General features: G+C 47.0%; 1 protein-coding gene across 1 annotated transcript in view; it reads right to left on the bottom strand.

Moving 5' to 3' along the window:
- BRINP1 (BMP/retinoic acid inducible neural specific 1) overlaps positions 1–16,275 on the bottom strand; it is a 92,889-nt gene that overhangs the window by 54,196 nt on the left and 22,418 nt on the right. The window contains exon 2 of the mRNA XM_054284118.1: positions 7,998–8,265. Within this exon, the coding sequence (XP_054140093.1) occupies positions 7,998–8,215 (218 nt within the window). The 5' untranslated portion in view covers positions 8,216–8,265. The remainder of the gene's footprint in view (positions 1–7,997; positions 8,266–16,275) is intronic.

Below are 16,275 nucleotides of genomic sequence, written 5' to 3'. Positions count from 1 at the left end.
TTTCGACATTTTTGAAGTGGCACTACTTGACTTCATATCTTGAGATGAACTTTAGTGCCTCAAAAATTGCGAAAAAAAAAAAATCACTGGATTAATAAAGTGAAAATAAACGGCAAGGCTTAAAACTTTCACTGAGCCTGAAATGAAATGTTTCAATGTTTTCATTTTACTGAAAAGTTGAACAAACATCCATTTCATATCAACCCATTTTTAATATGATTTTTGTTCTGTACAACCAGTGAACCACAAAATCAATTCTTTGTACTGCTCTACTGACCAGTAGATTAAATTTGATGCAATAAAGGGACAGCAAAAACAGCCAATGAGGAATGGAGAGAAGAAGGGCCAGAAAAGATGATGGAAGCAGCTCTTATAGATTCTGTCTGTGCCAGAACTTAGCACAACCAAAACAACCTCACAACCACTTTAAAAAAAACTTTCATGCACATTGCTGCAGGAAAGAGCAGCCTCATCTGTCCCCTTTGTCACCCTCCTGCCTCCATCTGCACAATCCTGTCCCTCTGCTATGCCCTGACCACAGAATGAATGGGACCAGAAAGTGATCTAGTTAAAAATGAACATTTTATTTTATTTTATTTTATTTTATTTTATTTTATTTTACTTTATTTTACTTTATTTTATCTTTTTTTTTTTTTTCACCTGTCAGACTGTTTTTCTGCCAGGTGAGTTCCTCAGCTCTGGAAATCACAGGTTTGCATAAAATCAGCCTGGCAGTTCCAGTCAGGAAAGGCCAAACTTCTGTAGATTGGAGTCAACTTTAGCCTGGAGAAAAGGAGGCTCAGGGGGGACCTTCTTGCTCTCTACAGCTCCCTGACAGGAGTGACAAGTGACAAGAGGAAATTACCTCAAGCTGAGCCAGGTGAGGACATCAGGAAAGTTTTTTTTTATGGAAAAGGTCTGCCCATGGAGGTTTGGAGTGCCCATCCCTGGAGGTGTCCCAGGAAGGGCTGGAGGTGGCACTCAGAGCTCTGGGCTGGGGACAAGGTGGGCATCAGGCACAGGTTGGACTCAATCTTGGAAGACTTTTCCAGCCAAAACAATTCTGTGATTCTGATACAAAACCAGCCATGAAACCCTCACAGTCACTGACCAGCTTGGCCAAGCCCAGTGCCTGATGTAAGAGTCATATTTTGCTTTTGCTCAGAAGTTATAAAAGCTCATTCTCCTCCCAGCCAGGGCAGGCAGTCATACAAACCCTGGGGCTGTGTGTGTGCCCTGGGCAGTGCTGGGTGTGCTGGAACACATTCTCCAGCCGATAAATTGGTGAATTTACCTTGAAGTCAACAGTTTCACACATTTATGTCACAGAGAATCTGGCTCATTGTTTTTAATTTGTGGTGCCATAAAACTTTGAAAGTTTTGTGAGACAGTTTTGTGAGACCAATCTTTTTTCCTCCTTCATTTTTTTTTTCCTCTAAGGGAAAATTCAAGCAGCAGAACAGCATATGCATTTCTAAGTCTGCTGTAGCCTGTGCTATGTGCACAGCAGGGATGCTGGCTTCAGGATCCTTCCCTTCTCCTCACTGAGGGAGTGACACATTTAGGGAGCACGTAGCTGCTCAGATTTGTGGGTTTTCTAGGACTAAATAAAAATCTCTAGTGTGGCTGAATGCATTCACCAGCGCAAATCCCTTTATGAGCACACAGTTTAGTGTCCACTCTGAATTGGAGAAAGAGGGAAATAACACAAATGTTGGTTAGATGGGACCGTGGGGGTCCCTAATCCAGCCTCCCACTTGAAGCAGGACCAGCTCTTGAGCACATCGGCTGAGGCTTTGTCCTGACAAGCCTTGAAAGCCACCAAGTCACTTTCACCTCGAAAGTCACGCTCATCTCTACAGCCACAACAGCCTTGTTCTCCACATTACCAGCAGTTTCACTCCTAACCTTACTAGTTCTCTCCTTACTAACTATCCTAGAGGTAGCAGTAGCGATAATCCAAGCCTATGTTTTCGTACTCCTACTGAGCCTCTACCTACAAGAAAATATCTAACTCTCAATGGCACACCAAGCACACTCTTATCACATGGAGACACCTCTCACCTCTCCACTGATTTGTCCTAGACTTGCACTGTTCTCCTGGAGAAATAACATTTTGGGAGGAAAAAAAAAAATCAGCTTTTTTCCCCCAGGCAGCATCCCAACCAATTTCTGTCCAGCATGTGCAGCCAGTTTCTCCCAGTCTTTCTTGTCTCACAAGCTCCTTTTCCTTTTTAACTATCTGGGACCTTGCTGTACCAAGTGTTGGTGAGTTATCAGCTCTGTCCTGTCACTCTGCAGAGGGAGGGATGGGCAGGACTGGCTGCTTTGGTGCCACCTCCCTCACTAAGTTTTGATTTAAGCAGACCTGACAGAGGTCTCAGAAGGATTCTGTATTTGCAGGTTTCATGAAATTAGGCAGCCTCTAACTGGTCCCACTGCAGGAGAAGCTACAAGGTGAGCAGATCTCCTTTTTATACCCCAGGGTTTCCCTGCTCCCTCGCACAGACAGCCAGACTTCCCTGTCCCCAGTGTCGTTTCAGAAAATGGAATTAAACTCCCACGCATGGAAAACGCGCATTCCTTCTCGCACATGCACGTTCCACTCGCAGCCCCGTGTGATCATCCATTTTATATTGCTGCTGTCCCTTATGTCCAAACATCTTGCAGCTTTTAATTAAGTCTGCCCAGCAATGCAGAGCAGGCAAGTGCTGTCATCTCCTCATCTCCCCTTCTCAGGGGGTGGGGAGGGAATTGGGGCACGCGGAAATGAGCTCACCCACAGCCACAGCACAAACCTGGGGCAAAAATCCAGGTCCTGCCTGTGTCTCCTCTCTGCCACTCCACCTGTGGGCTCCCCTTTCTAAAGCTCTGTGTTCTGTCCCTGTTTCCATAGAATTGGCAGTGGCAATCTCTGCTCAGCTGGATGAACCCATCTCACCTTGTCCCTCTTTGCCTCCCTCCTCTGACACTGAACAAAGCCTTTTATTCTTCTTTTAAGGAAAGATTTTTCATTGTTTTTGTTTGGTTTTTGTATGTTTGGAGTTTTGTTGTTGTTTTGGGTTTGATTTGTTTGTTTGTTTGTTGGTTGTTTTGTTTTTTCTAGAACTTGCTTCAGCTGAGCAGCATCATCAGGGAAATTCCTGTCAGTGCCTCTGCCTGGCAATTTGCATGGAGCATTCCAGTGCTCAGCCCATTTTTTTGCTTTGCCTTATAGCTAAATAACTTCTGAGAGAAGAAGCAGAAAGAAAAAAAAGGACAACATGACAACATACTTCAAAGCAGTGGGCTGAAGCTGTTAACTGTTCAGTGGTAACAGGGATGTTTTCTGGTCTGAGCAGGACCCCAGTCCCAAAGCCAAGCTGAGCTTCATCTGTTCTCCAGCCTTTCTGCAGTACCCCGTACCCCAGGCTCTCATGACTAGGAATAACAACAAGGATGGTGATAATGAATATTCAGACAACCCACAAACCACTCTCAGCATCTGCCATCCTATCTGCATTAGCACCAGTGTGCACAGATAATGATCAAAGCAGCATTTTCCTGCCAGAGGCCCCCCTAAACCACCCTTATTAGTATGAATCAATGCTGACTAATGTGCTTCCCTAATGCAATTGTATCCACTCCTACTGTTCATGATTTAATATAAAACATCTCCCCCTTTGCCTGCCTTCCTCCTAATGCCACATGCAAGGTGGAAGCCTTGACTGAGGGTACCAGGAAAATCAGTGATCTGAGTTTTTACAAGAAAGAGACCTAAAATCCACTGAAATGAAATGCATGGAAGGAGGTAACAAGACTTTAGGGGTTTTAACAGTGAACTGTCTGCTCACTCTCGGATGCTAGACCTGCATCCAGGCTTCCTATGAAAGATATCATCAGCTCTGAGGTTCTACAGCAGTTCTGCTTATGCAGAATATAAAATAGCCCTGCTCACTGCACCAGGCTCTGTGCTGGCTGCTGACAAGCTCTGGACTTCAGTAATGATAGAAGGAAGACTCCTCCATGATTTTATGTTGCTTCCTTTATAGCATCACCTGCAAAAAGGAGAAAATTCTGCATTTTGCCTTATGCTGCTCTCAGCACCACCAGTGGCTTTGCCTTGGTGGCTTTCCAGTGAAAATGACACGGCCCTAATGTGATGTGTCCGTGTTCCCACACAGCAGGACACCAGGGAAATCACCACTAAACAGCCAACAGTGCTTCAATTAGGGCTGGGTGAAGTCCTCTGACCTTATTTCACATCCTCTCCAAACCTTTGGTCACTGTGGCTGGTTTGGGATCTGCTGCCATCAGCCCTGGGAGAAGAGCAGGGGTCAGGCCAAACCTCCCTCAGCAAAATCACAAGGAACTGCCTGACAGAGCAACAAACTAAAAACCAGCCAACCTAAAAAAGTATGGGAGGAAAGGGGCATTGAAGGAGAAGATTGCACAGAAAATTCCCATGCTCCATATCAGCTGCTTTCATAAGGAAAGGATTGATATCCTTAATGCAGGATGTGTGCCTCCCTTGGGCTAGCCTAGTGCAAAGAGCAATTGAGAGCCATCTTTTGGTAGGAAAGAGGCTTCTATGTTGGAATTAAACAGTTGACAAAATCCCAACAGCCTTTACAGATTCTCGGAGTCAATTTAAGGAGGCCACAAAATGAGATTTTACCCCTGTGGGTTTCAGTAAAACGGAATGTTCTGGGAGAGTGTGTGCACAGTCTAGCTCTTAACTGTGAGAATTGGCTGGGGCTCCACTAATTCTCCATAGCCAGGCTGAGCCTGATATCCCTTTAAAAATGCATGGGCTCACTTTTTAAGTGACCAGTTCTGCCAAACAGGGCCAGATATTAAAAACAAACAGCCCTGCAGCATCCAGCCAGACTCCCACCTGATCGTTGCATCTGCTCTGCTGCAGCATGTGAGGCTTTCTCCTCTTCCTCAGCTGAGCAGGTTTGTCCCAGAGTTGGATTTCCAAGGTGCTCAGCTCCCAGCAGCTCCAAGCCCCACATGAGTGGCATTCCCAAGCACTCAGCTCCCTCCTTCAGCTCAACTGTGTGGTGTTTGGCCATGAGATGCCCTTGCAGTCCTCTCTAAACCCTCTCCCTAACTACTTCCACTGGATTTTTGGCTTATTTCCTGGTTTGGTTTTTTTTTTTTTTTTTTTTTTTTTGTAATGGTGACTTCTCCAGCATGGTCATTACCTTCAAGACCCATCTCAGACACCTGCCATGCACACAGAATGCTGATGCCCTTTTTCTCCCATGTTGGGAGGAGGGTGCTGTGTTCTCCACCTGCTCCACGTGTCTTTCATAAGTGGTTTAACAACACTTAGCACAAACAGAGAAAACAGATCCCTTCCCACTTCCCATACATAAAATTCATCCTAAACTGAACTAAGACTTCAAATTCATACTAGTTTCCTACAAACCAAAAGGGAATTTGTTCCTTTCCTCCTGACAGATAAAACAACAAACCACAGGCTTCACATGCAAACAAACTCTTGGCTCCTTTATAAAAGTGGAGGAGGCACAGCCATGGCACAGGCTGCCTGCTCAGGGTGTGAATCCTCCATCACAGGAAACCTCCCAGATTCCCCACAAACCTCTGTCAGATGTGACACAGGTATGCCTGAGCCTGCCCTGGGGGAAAGGCTCAGATTAAACGACCTCTCAAGGTCCTTGCAGACCCGTTTCCCCGTGATGCTCAGAGACAGGATCCCAGGCTTGATGGATCTGTGGCCTGACCCACAGTGACAGTTCGTAGCTATGTCTGAACACATCCATCGTGTGCCTCTGTGCCCCGAGCCCCTGCAGACTCCGTGCTGGCATCCTGGGCTGCACAGCTCTTTAGCAAAGGGCACAGCCAGTGCCAGAGGCGAGGAGCAGGGCAGGGATCTGCGGGCTGGGTCACTGTGTGTGTTGGCAGGCAGGGCAGGAGGGGAGCTGGGCAGAGCACAGCCAGGCAAAAAGGCTTTTGGGAAAAGGCATTTTCTCTGCTGCTCTGCACACAGGCACCAGTGGAAGCAAGGCAGCGCAGCTTTTAGGTTTTGGGGCTGTCTTCCCCCTGAGCTGTTTTGGAGAGGACAAGCCAGGACAATATTTTTAACCTGCCCTTGCTGCTGTAAGGAGAGGGGGTTCTGCACTCCCTGGAGGCTGCAGGACAAGAACAAATCATTTTTCTTCCCCACACAGAGCTGATGCCTCACAAATCTCTGTCACTCTGCCTCTGGCTCCGTGCCCATGGGACAACACTCCCTGCACACAGGTGATTCCCTGTAATTCCCTGTAATTCCCCCCTCCCCATGTCCGTGTCCATGTGCACAATGCCACGGGCTGCTCACCAGCATTTCCCTGCCCACCACTTTGCATGGCTCTGTCTTTCTGTAGCACACACAACAGGACCATATAATTATGTAAATGCACACGTGGCTGGGAGAGTTTTTCAGTCTCTTTGGGTTTCAGCACAAATCTCCTGACACTTGCTGGCTTATTCCCCTTCACTCCAAAGTGCTTGCTGCTTCAAAAGGGCGTTCATGTGAGCGCCCCAGCTTTTCAGATTAAAATGAGGAGGGGAAAGGGTGGTTCTAGATAGCACAGCTGGCAAGAAGAGTTTGAACCAAGCAACAGTTAAGGCTTAAAAACCTAGAAGGCAAAATAAAAATCCAAATTCTGCCTATTCTCTGTAGGTTTTTTAACTCTCTGCAGTTTCTTAAATCAAGATCACAGTTCTTGGGCCAAGTCCAACTTACACATGGAGATAAATCCTCAAAGATCCGTGGTAGGCAGCACACAGCCAAGGCTCCAACACAGCAGTGTGAGAACTGTCACGCTGACGTGCGTGGTGACATCTTTATGTGAACCTGCAGCTACTGGCAGTTCACATGTACGAGTTTGGTACAGAGGCTCGGGCTGTCCAGAGCTCCATTGATTTGAAAAAGCTGCTTGGGAACCTGCCTGTGAACTGTCTGTCACCAGGAATGAAGAACACCCACCCCCTCAGCTCCTTTTCATCTCACTCTGTGCTGTGCACATTGCCATGACACTGCAGCGCCTTCATCTCACTATCAGAGCGCTCCACCCCAGCCTTTGAAGCAATTTGCATTGCCAGCTGGGGGCCAGGGGGAGCCAAAGCAGCATTGCCAGGTGGAATGGGGACAGTGGTGCAGCTCCCAGCCTGCAGCCCATGGGAGCTGGCAGAGCTCCCAGCACCCAAAAACTCATCCAAGGCACAGGAAGGAGATCAGAAACACAAGGTGACCCCTGTGGGAGGGAGAAATGACAAGGAGGACTCCATGGATATCAGAAGACTCATAAATTGGAACACAAACCCCATGAGGAACCTTTGAAGGAGCTGGGGCTGTTTAGCCTGGAGAAGAGGAGGCTTAGAGGGGACCTTATTGCTCTCCACGCCTTCCTGAAGGGAGGCTGCACACAGGTGGGGTCAGTCTCTGACAGAACCAGAGGACACATCCTCCAGCTACATCAGGGAAGGTACAGGTTGGATATTAATTTTTCACTGAAAGGATAATAAAGTACTGGAATGCTCTTCCCAGGGAGTGGTGGGATCACCATCTCTGGATGTGTTTAAAAAAAGACTGGACATGGCACTTGGTGCTATAGTTGAGGTGTTAGGGCAGACGATGGACTCAATGATCTTAGAGGTCCCTTCCAACCTCATTATTCTGTGATTCTGTGATTCTGTAATTACCTTATTATACTATATTATTCTATTCTGTATTACACTACATCTAAACTGAATCTGCACAGGCACCCAACTCAATTCCAACTGCCCAGAATCTCATGACTGTCTGCTGACCCACAGCCTGCACATACATTCGGCCCTGACAGAACAAGGAAACAAAACACCATCACTCTGGGTAAACAATCTCCGCATTGCATTCTGCTTTGGCTCAACACAGGAGCAGCCAATGGCACAAGAATCGTTTTGATCATTCTTTTCCCAGCTTCTCTCAGGTTCAGAGCATGTGAATCCCGCAGAAGCCAACATACCTGTATATTTTATATCTGGTTGTAAATCCTTGACGATGTCTTTCCACAAAGGATAAGTAGCTCCGTGAGTGGTGGAAAGGCCCCCTGTCTGAAATAAGCCAATCAAACTCCTTGGAGACATGTTGGTTGGTAGCAGCTGGGTCCTGGTGGGAGGGCTGTATGAGTATATGGTCCCATATAAACAGGAGGTAGAGGAACTCAACAAGCCTCCAGTTCATGCTTTTCTGTCTGCCTTTTTCCTCTCATTCTTGCTCCATTCTGTGGAGTCCTGTTGGAAGACAGAGGGGATAGAAGGAAGGAGAGAGAGAAAGAGAAATGGAGGGGAGGAGAGGGAGGAGGGAGAGAAAGAGAGAGATTAAAAATGCTCGGATCCTTTGACAATCTTCTCTCAGGGTGAAAACAGACGTGAAAAATCAAGTATTAAAAGACTTCACTTTGCCTGTGTTACACCTTAGAGTATTTGGCAGTGTTTTATTCATGTATTTAAGTGGTGCCTTTAACCTCTTGAGCATATACCACCTTTGAAATAACCAGGTCCTGACCTGAGACATCCTCACCCCAGCTCCTCCATCATTTCCCTCGTGAAGTTCTCCACAGTGCAGCAAAGGCGAGTGAAGGCCAGGCACTGGAGGTGGCTGCACCCTAGGCTACAATTGCCCCTTTATTGTCCCTTTAATGCTGTGCCAGAGAAACGTGTCTCCTGCTTTCATGTCTCTCTGATGATCTCTAATCCATACTCTGTGCAACCTGAGCAATCTATAAAGACCCAGCTCTCACTTTCAAGTGCTGCCAAAAAAAGAAATAAAACAAAATAATTACCCAGGTCTGGCGACAGCACACACGGACACACAGACACACACAACTATGAAATCCTGCCAAACTCTGACAGATAAAAATGTCCTCACCCTGCTTTCCTGCTGGGGAGGTGTGTTTGGTGCAGGGGATGGGGTCTGTTGGTATTTCAGTTATGGAGGGACCTTGAGGCGCTCCCCAAGATCAAGGGCTCTGCAGGGTGACAGGCTGAGCATGCACATTGAGCCTGGGAGATCCTTCCCAGCACCTGGAGCAGGGCACAGTCTCACTGCTATTGTGGGAGAGCAGCAAAGCAAGGCTGAGTGTCACAGACATCTTTTATGAAAGATCCTTTCCTTAGGATTTTTCCTCCTGAGAAGCTGGGAGGCCTCAGGAACAAAATGTAAACAATGGTTATCTGCTACTGTGAAATGCAACAGGTGCATCTGTGATTGGCCCATGTTAGATGTTTGTAATTTAATGGCCAATCACAGTCAGCTGGCTTGGACTCTGTCCGAGACACAAACCTTTGTTATCATTCTTTGCTATTCTATTCTTAGCTAGCCTTCTGATGAAATCCTTTCTTCTATTCTCTAAATATAGTTTTAATGTAATATATATCATAAAATAATAAATCAAGCCTTCTGAAACATGGAGTCAGATCCTCGTCTCTTCCCTCATCCTCAGACCCCTGTGAACACCACCACAGCTGGGGACAGCCCTGTGTGAGCCAGCTCCTCTCCCAGGCATGTGACAGGACATATGATGAGTGGGAAGGCAATCCAGGGGCAAGGTGCCCTGCTAAAGGTCACACAGCAAGCCTTGGGTACAGCTGGAAGAGAGCCCTGCTCTCCTGGCTCCCATTGCCAGCGTCTCAGCCCTTGGCTCATCCTCAGCCCAGCCAGGCTGCTGGCACCCTGGCACTGCTGGCACCGTGCCCCAGGTGGCAGGTGAGGGGCCTGCTTAGTTGTCACCTGTGACGGTGTTCACAGGGGTCTTAGGATGAGGGAAGAGATGAGGATCTGACTCCATGTTTACAAGGCTGATTTATTATTTTATGATATATATTATATTAAAACTATACTAAAATAATAGAAGAAAGGATTTCATCAGAAGGCTGGCTAAGAATAGAGAAGGAATGAATGATAACAAAGGTTTGTGGCTCGAGCTCTCTGTCTGAGCCAGCTGACTGTGATTGGCCATTAACTAGAAACAACCACATGAGACCAATCACAGATGCACCTGTTGCATTCCACAGCAGCAGATAATCATTGTTTGCATTTTGTTCCTGAGGCCTTTCAGTTTCTCAGGAGGAAAAATCCTAAGGAAAGGATTTTTCATAAAAAGATGTCTGTGACAGTCACCTCCCACCCAGGATGGTCCCCTCCTGCTCCCACAGCAGCAGCTCAGCCTGTTGGCCTGTGCTCCTCGCCCCTGGGATCTGCTTGGAAAAGTCCTCTCCATGCTCACAGCTGGTTCCTGCTCCTGCCTTCTGGGTTTTGTGGAGGGAGCGCCAGCACTGTGAGCTGGCAGTGATCTTAAAGCTGCCTCCCAAATCTGGGAGCACAAATTGTGCTCAGGACAGGTGATACCCACCTGTTTCTGTAAAACACAGTGCAGAGAGACTGCAGATACTTTTTTAAAAAGGAGAAATGAGGCTGCTCAGAACTTTGTCACAGTGAGAGTTCATGTCAGGCTTCTTTGTACACCTCCAGAAAACTTTCTGGTTTTGAGCCTGAGTCCTCTAAAAGTTTGTAACTCCCAGAAAGAAAAGATTTTGCTGAGAGTGTAGGAGAGGTGTGCTGGAGGTGCCAGCTGCACTCCAACACTGTGTCAGCCTTGGCTGCTGGGAGCAGCAGAACACAGGGCAGAGGTGTTGGTGGCCAGCCTGGCCATCCCTCTGCTCCAGGAGCTTCCCCTGGAGCATGGCAGGGCTGCATGCCGTGGCAATGAGTGTGTGAGCCGCTGTGCAGGTGGGCTGGAGCCCTGGGTGTGCTGGGCAGCTCAGGAGCCCTCTGTGTGTGTGTGCCAGGGAGTGGGAGCCTGCACGTGGGCACAGCATGTGCTGGAGGAGCTGCAGCACAGAACTGGGATGTGTAAGTCATAAAGATGACACTCAGCTGTTGCATTACAGGAAGAAATGGGGGGGGGGGGGGGGGTGGAAAGTATGAGAAAGTCAGCCAATGTTTGATTTTTCTGTTGGTCCTTTCTAATTGCAGATGGAATACTACTCTTATTAAAACTAGTGGTACCTGCACTTCCTGTTGTTTGTTTTCTGGAGACGTTTTTAACATCAGCCTTCACCACTGACTCCTATTTCACCCCTGAACAGGGCGATTTTCAGTGCTTAATCCCTCACATCACACACAGAATGGTTCTACTTTACCTTACAAATCAAGGGAGTTTCTAGCCTTACCCTGAGGGCAACAGAGCACAGAACATCCCTGCTTCCACTCACTCCTGAGCCCAAGGTCGTTTCTGAGGAATGCTCCCCACCCTCAGCACCCCCAAATTCCAGTTCCAAAGTGCATTTTCACTGCTTCTCCACCCAGGCTCCTTCCCTGCCTGGCTGTTTTTGTCCCATCCGCTCAAACTCAGCGTGTTTGCCACGAGCTGGGTGTGCAGACAACAATCACCTGCTCTGTACATGCTGTCCCAGCTTCCTTGGTTGTCTGCTCATTAAACTCACCCAAAGCTATTCCCCTCATCTGCCAGCCTGGATCAGTTTTCCCTTAAATATTTCACTGTCTAGTGGATTTCTGTTGCAGAGAGAGGAAGGGAGCTCTTATGTACCCAAGTGGGGGAAAGCCTCCCTCCAGTTTCCAGCACAGCGCAAGTGAGAACTGAAAAATGAGAAGAGCCAAACAAAAATGGGCCTCAGAGAAATCCCAGTGTGTCCTCCTGCATGTGAATATCATACACTGGGGAAATATCAGCTTGTGAAAGAGAGGAGACGGTCCCTAATTCCCCACACACCACTCTTCATCCTCTCTTCCTTTCCTTTGGGGCACTGCTGGAGTCAGGATGATTGGGGCTGTGATGTTCTTATCCAGGAGGTAAGATATGGGCAGAACATGCCTTGAGACCACTGGAGAAATGATCACATCTCCAGCCTGGAAGCTGCCTGGATCAGTTCTGAGGGCAGGGAGTGGTGCCCGAGGCAATGGAGGATGGGGGAGCACAACTGGGTCCAGACTACTATCACACCATCAACTTTAATTTTTTAGTAGTATCTTTTTCCCCCCTGTAGCTGCTGTAGAGATGTTGTTTCACATTAAAGATTAATCCATTCCACAGGGCTGGTCCCCATGGAAGCTATAAAGCTTACTAAAGTGGGACTATCTTGTGTCTGAGGAAATATTGTGAGGTGCACTCAGTCTACCTCCTAACAAGCTTGAATCCGAAATTAATTTTTCAGGTGTCTTTATGGGGCTCCACTGATGTGAAATGTGTTCTGTGGGTTTGGCAAAAGGAACCAGGGAAGGAGCAGGGAGGGAGACCCCAGGCTAACTAACAGCTAAATCTGGCACAGAAGCAACCTGTGGACTAAAGAGTGGGCTTGGGGGAGCCAGACACTGGGTTTTGAGCCAAGAATCCAATGTTTTGCTCAACTCTGCCCCAAACTCCCCCTATGACCTTGAACAGTGCCCTTACATGTGGAGTCTTGGCCTCACTTTTCAATTGTCAGCATGGAGTCACAATGGGGTTTGTGTGGCTCTTTAGACCAAGAACTGGTTGGAGAGGCCAGAACTGGGCTGTAGCATCTCCAAAAACACAAACCTGCTGTTTGCTTTGTGTCTTTCCCAAGGTGTTTCTGCCCTACACTGAATGCCAACCATTTCAGCAAAGGGCAGCAGTTAACAACACCCAGCTCTGCAGCCCATCCCCACGAGAAAAAGAGAAGCACAGCACAGCAGGGAGGGAGCTGGGTCCTCATGGCTCATGGCTCGTGTCAACAAACACCATCATGCAATCATCACATCTGTTAATAAACATGATCCGTGGGTGAGCCGGGACACGGCTCCAGTTCACAGCAAACAGGCAGTGGGAGAAGGAAATGTTGGATGTGCTGACTCTGAGTCATGGTACAGTCATTTTCCAGCTCCATCCAGCATGGAAGCTCATCCCCCCGTGCACATGGAGATCCCTCCTAAAGCCCCTTGGAGTTTCTTAGGTGGCTTAAGATGCCCTTTTCTTAATACCAATTCAGCCTGGAACATTAAATGTTCTTTATCTTATGAGTCTACAGGATTCTTGGAGGAAATATAGGCAAGTATTTTCTGTAAAGTGCAAGTTGTATTTGAATGTACACTTAATTTCTTTGTGATTGATATCTGTGTGTTAATTATATTCTATTTTCAGCAATACCTTCGCTGTCACAAGGCAGTGCCTTTTATCCAAGGAGTTCAAATTGAATTAGAGACATTAATTAAAGCTCTCAGCACTCTAGTAAGGCAGGCAAGTGCTGTTACTCCCATTGTTTCTTGAAATAAGAAGAAAAGAATAGAGCTGGATGTCTACTTAGCCACTTAAAAGGTAATTTTTATACAGTGGGAGAGCTCAGAGTGATAGATTTTGCACAAAATTATACTGCAAGGTCTGTTTCATCCAAGGGAGGCTGTGCAGCACCAGACCCCTGCTATAAACAGGCAGACAGGATGCAGGTGCTCTGACTCTCCATCGCTTGCTGTGAACACTCCTCTGCCTCCTGGGATTTTCTACCTTTCCCCTAACCCCTGTACCTTTCATTTATCTCTTCTATTAGATCCAAATTGATCTCACATACATCCCTTCTGTTTTCCCATGCTCGTTGTTGTGAACTATTTCCATCAGAAATGCAGACTCAGGAAAGAGAAATTACTGAACACATTATTTGCAGTACAGGAATAAGTCCCCTATCTCTTTAAGCTTCATGCACCAATAATTCTTCCTCGTGTCCCACATTTGGTTGTTGGCAGGTTGAGAGAGGTTTCTGCCTGCTGCCATTTACCAGAGGGAAGAGGCTAACAATTGCTATTTGTATCTGAAACAGTTCTGCTCTTCAGCAACTTCACACACGGCTTTAGGATGCTGATAAATTAGTAAGAGACTGAAGTGTCAGGGGAGAGATGAAACAGCTTATGTTAGTTTAGAGCTCAACCCTGGAAAGTGACGAATGTCTGACCTCATTTCAGAGAACAGATTAAGTGTACCCTTAATTTTAAGTACAGGATGTGCTACTCTAGCTTCTATTCAGCCATGCCTGCTTTGAGTTTGTGCACTCAGACTCATGGACAGATAATTGCTGCCCCACACCTTTAGGATTTAACTTGTGGAGCAGTAACATCTCTGTCCTGTCGGCTAAATGAGAGATGGCCCATGCAAATATTGGAAAGATAACATCTTGTCCTTTGGAAACCCTGCCCAGCAACCCAAGCAAGCTGGGGACACCTTTCCTCTGTCAGGGCCAGAGGAACTCAGGCAATGGGGATGGAAAGGGAAGCCAATCTGTCAGAGTTTAACTCATATGAACTGCTGAGGATAAACCTGAGCTCTGGAAAAACAGAATTTGGGCACTTGTGACCTAGATGTCTTTATAGCTCAGGCTGCAGACACTGACACCTGCCTGAGTCAGGGCTGGAGCTGCAACTCAGCAGTGGCTCTCTGAGTGACTGTGGCATACAACACCGTAAAATCCCAAATGGTTGTAAAGCTGTATTTTCAGGGAAGTGGGATTTCACTATTTCAGGCAGTGATTGGCTAATCCATCCCCAAATCTCAGTAATTCTGCTCCGATCAGTGTCTAAATTTGCATTATTCTTTCACCACTCCAGTTTTAAATATGCATGAGTGGTTAGACCTGCGGGATATTCATCAGCCAGAATATTTTTGGGTGAGGAAAGGCAAGGAGAGAAGATGAGAAATACCTCTCCAAAAATTCCAACAGAGTCCACAAATTCACTTCACTTTCACCAAATTGCTCATGCTGAAAAAAATAATGATTGGGACATGTCAGTGTTTGGGTTGTGAGAGCTCCAAAGGGCTTTCCAAATCTCAGTTTGAAACTACTGGAGCTTTTTCTCCTTTTGATTTGTCTTTCCACGCCCTTCAGATGGAACAGTGATAAAAATATCACTTTTTACCCCAAATGACTTGTAGGAGAAAAGATTTTTCTTCTTTTCAGTTTATCAACACTTTGCTCACAATTTGTCAGAATATTCTGCGAACGAAAACCACCCCACAAACCCTCTTTTATTAATGCAGTTCAGCCAGCAGCCTAAAGGGAGCAGGTTTTGTGCAGAAACTCCAATTACTCCTTGCCTGTAAGGAGTCAAGAATTGTAATGTAACAGTGCTGTACCTGCTCTTAGCTTGTTTGTCCCCACATTTCAGCTAATTATAAACTCCTGGTGTGATGATGAGGAGGATGAGAGGCGGCTTCAAACCAAGCAAGAGTAGCAGGTGACTCCACCAAGCCACAAAATCAGGTGGTGCTGTACAGAGGGAGTCCAACCCCAAAAGTCCTGATCATAAGTCTGCTGGCCAAGGTGCCAAAGTCACTGCTGTGAATTCCGGGCTCCACAGGCACTTGGGTCAGGGCTCTGTGTGGAAAGGAGATCTGTCACAGACATCTTCTATGGAAAATCCTTTCCTTAGGATTTTTCCTCCTGAGAAGCAGAAAGGCCTCAGGAACAAAATGTAAACAATGGTTATCTGCTGCTCTGGAATGCAACAGATGGATCTTTGATTGGTCCATGTTGGATGTTTCTAATTAATGGCCAATCACAGTCAGCTGGCTCTAAGAGAGAGTCCGAGCCACAAACCTTTGTTATCATTCTTTGCTATTCTATTCTTTGCTAGCCTTCTGATGAAATCCTTTCTTCTATTCTTCTAGTATAGTTTTAATATAATATATATCATAAAATAATAAATCAAGCCTTCTGAAGCATGGAGTCAGATCCTCGTCTCTTCCCTCATCCTGAGACCCCTGTGAACATGGTCACAGAGATCCTTCTCACAGTGTTCCTTAGGTTGGGAAAAGAATTAAAATTAACTTCTGCTCCAGCACACATGTACATGGGACAGGTTTATGAGGAAGTGTCACAGGGTTGTGAAGATGGTGAAGGGTCTAGAGGAGAAGCCATAGGAGGCTTCTCCTCAGAAGCTGATGCTTCTTCTCAGGAGCTCCTCAGGAGCTTCAGTCTCAGGAGCTGCTGAGGTTTGTCCAGACTGGAGAAGAGGGGACTCAGGAGAAGTTGTGGCATTCAGGTTCCTCACAAGGGGAGGTGGAAAGGGAGGATCTCACCCCATGGATCTGTCTGTGACCAGTGATGGGATTGGAGGGAGCAGCTGGAGCTGGGCCAGGGCAGCTCAGTCTGGAGCTCAGGGAAAGGTTCCCCAGGGAATGGGCACAGTCCCAAGGCTGCCAGAGCTCCAGGAGCCTTTGGACAGCGCTGCCAGGGATGCCCAGGGTGGGGTTGTTGGGGTGTTTGGACAGGAGCTGCACT

Source organism: Melozone crissalis, unplaced genomic scaffold, assembly GCF_028551555.1.
Source record: "Melozone crissalis strain CALT ecotype California unplaced genomic scaffold, PUWL_Pcris_2 ptg000041l_1, whole genome shotgun sequence".
In the NCBI taxonomy this organism is placed as follows: domain Eukaryota; kingdom Metazoa; phylum Chordata; class Aves; order Passeriformes; family Passerellidae; genus Melozone; species Melozone crissalis.
This window is presented reverse-complemented; position numbering and strand designations above follow the sequence as displayed.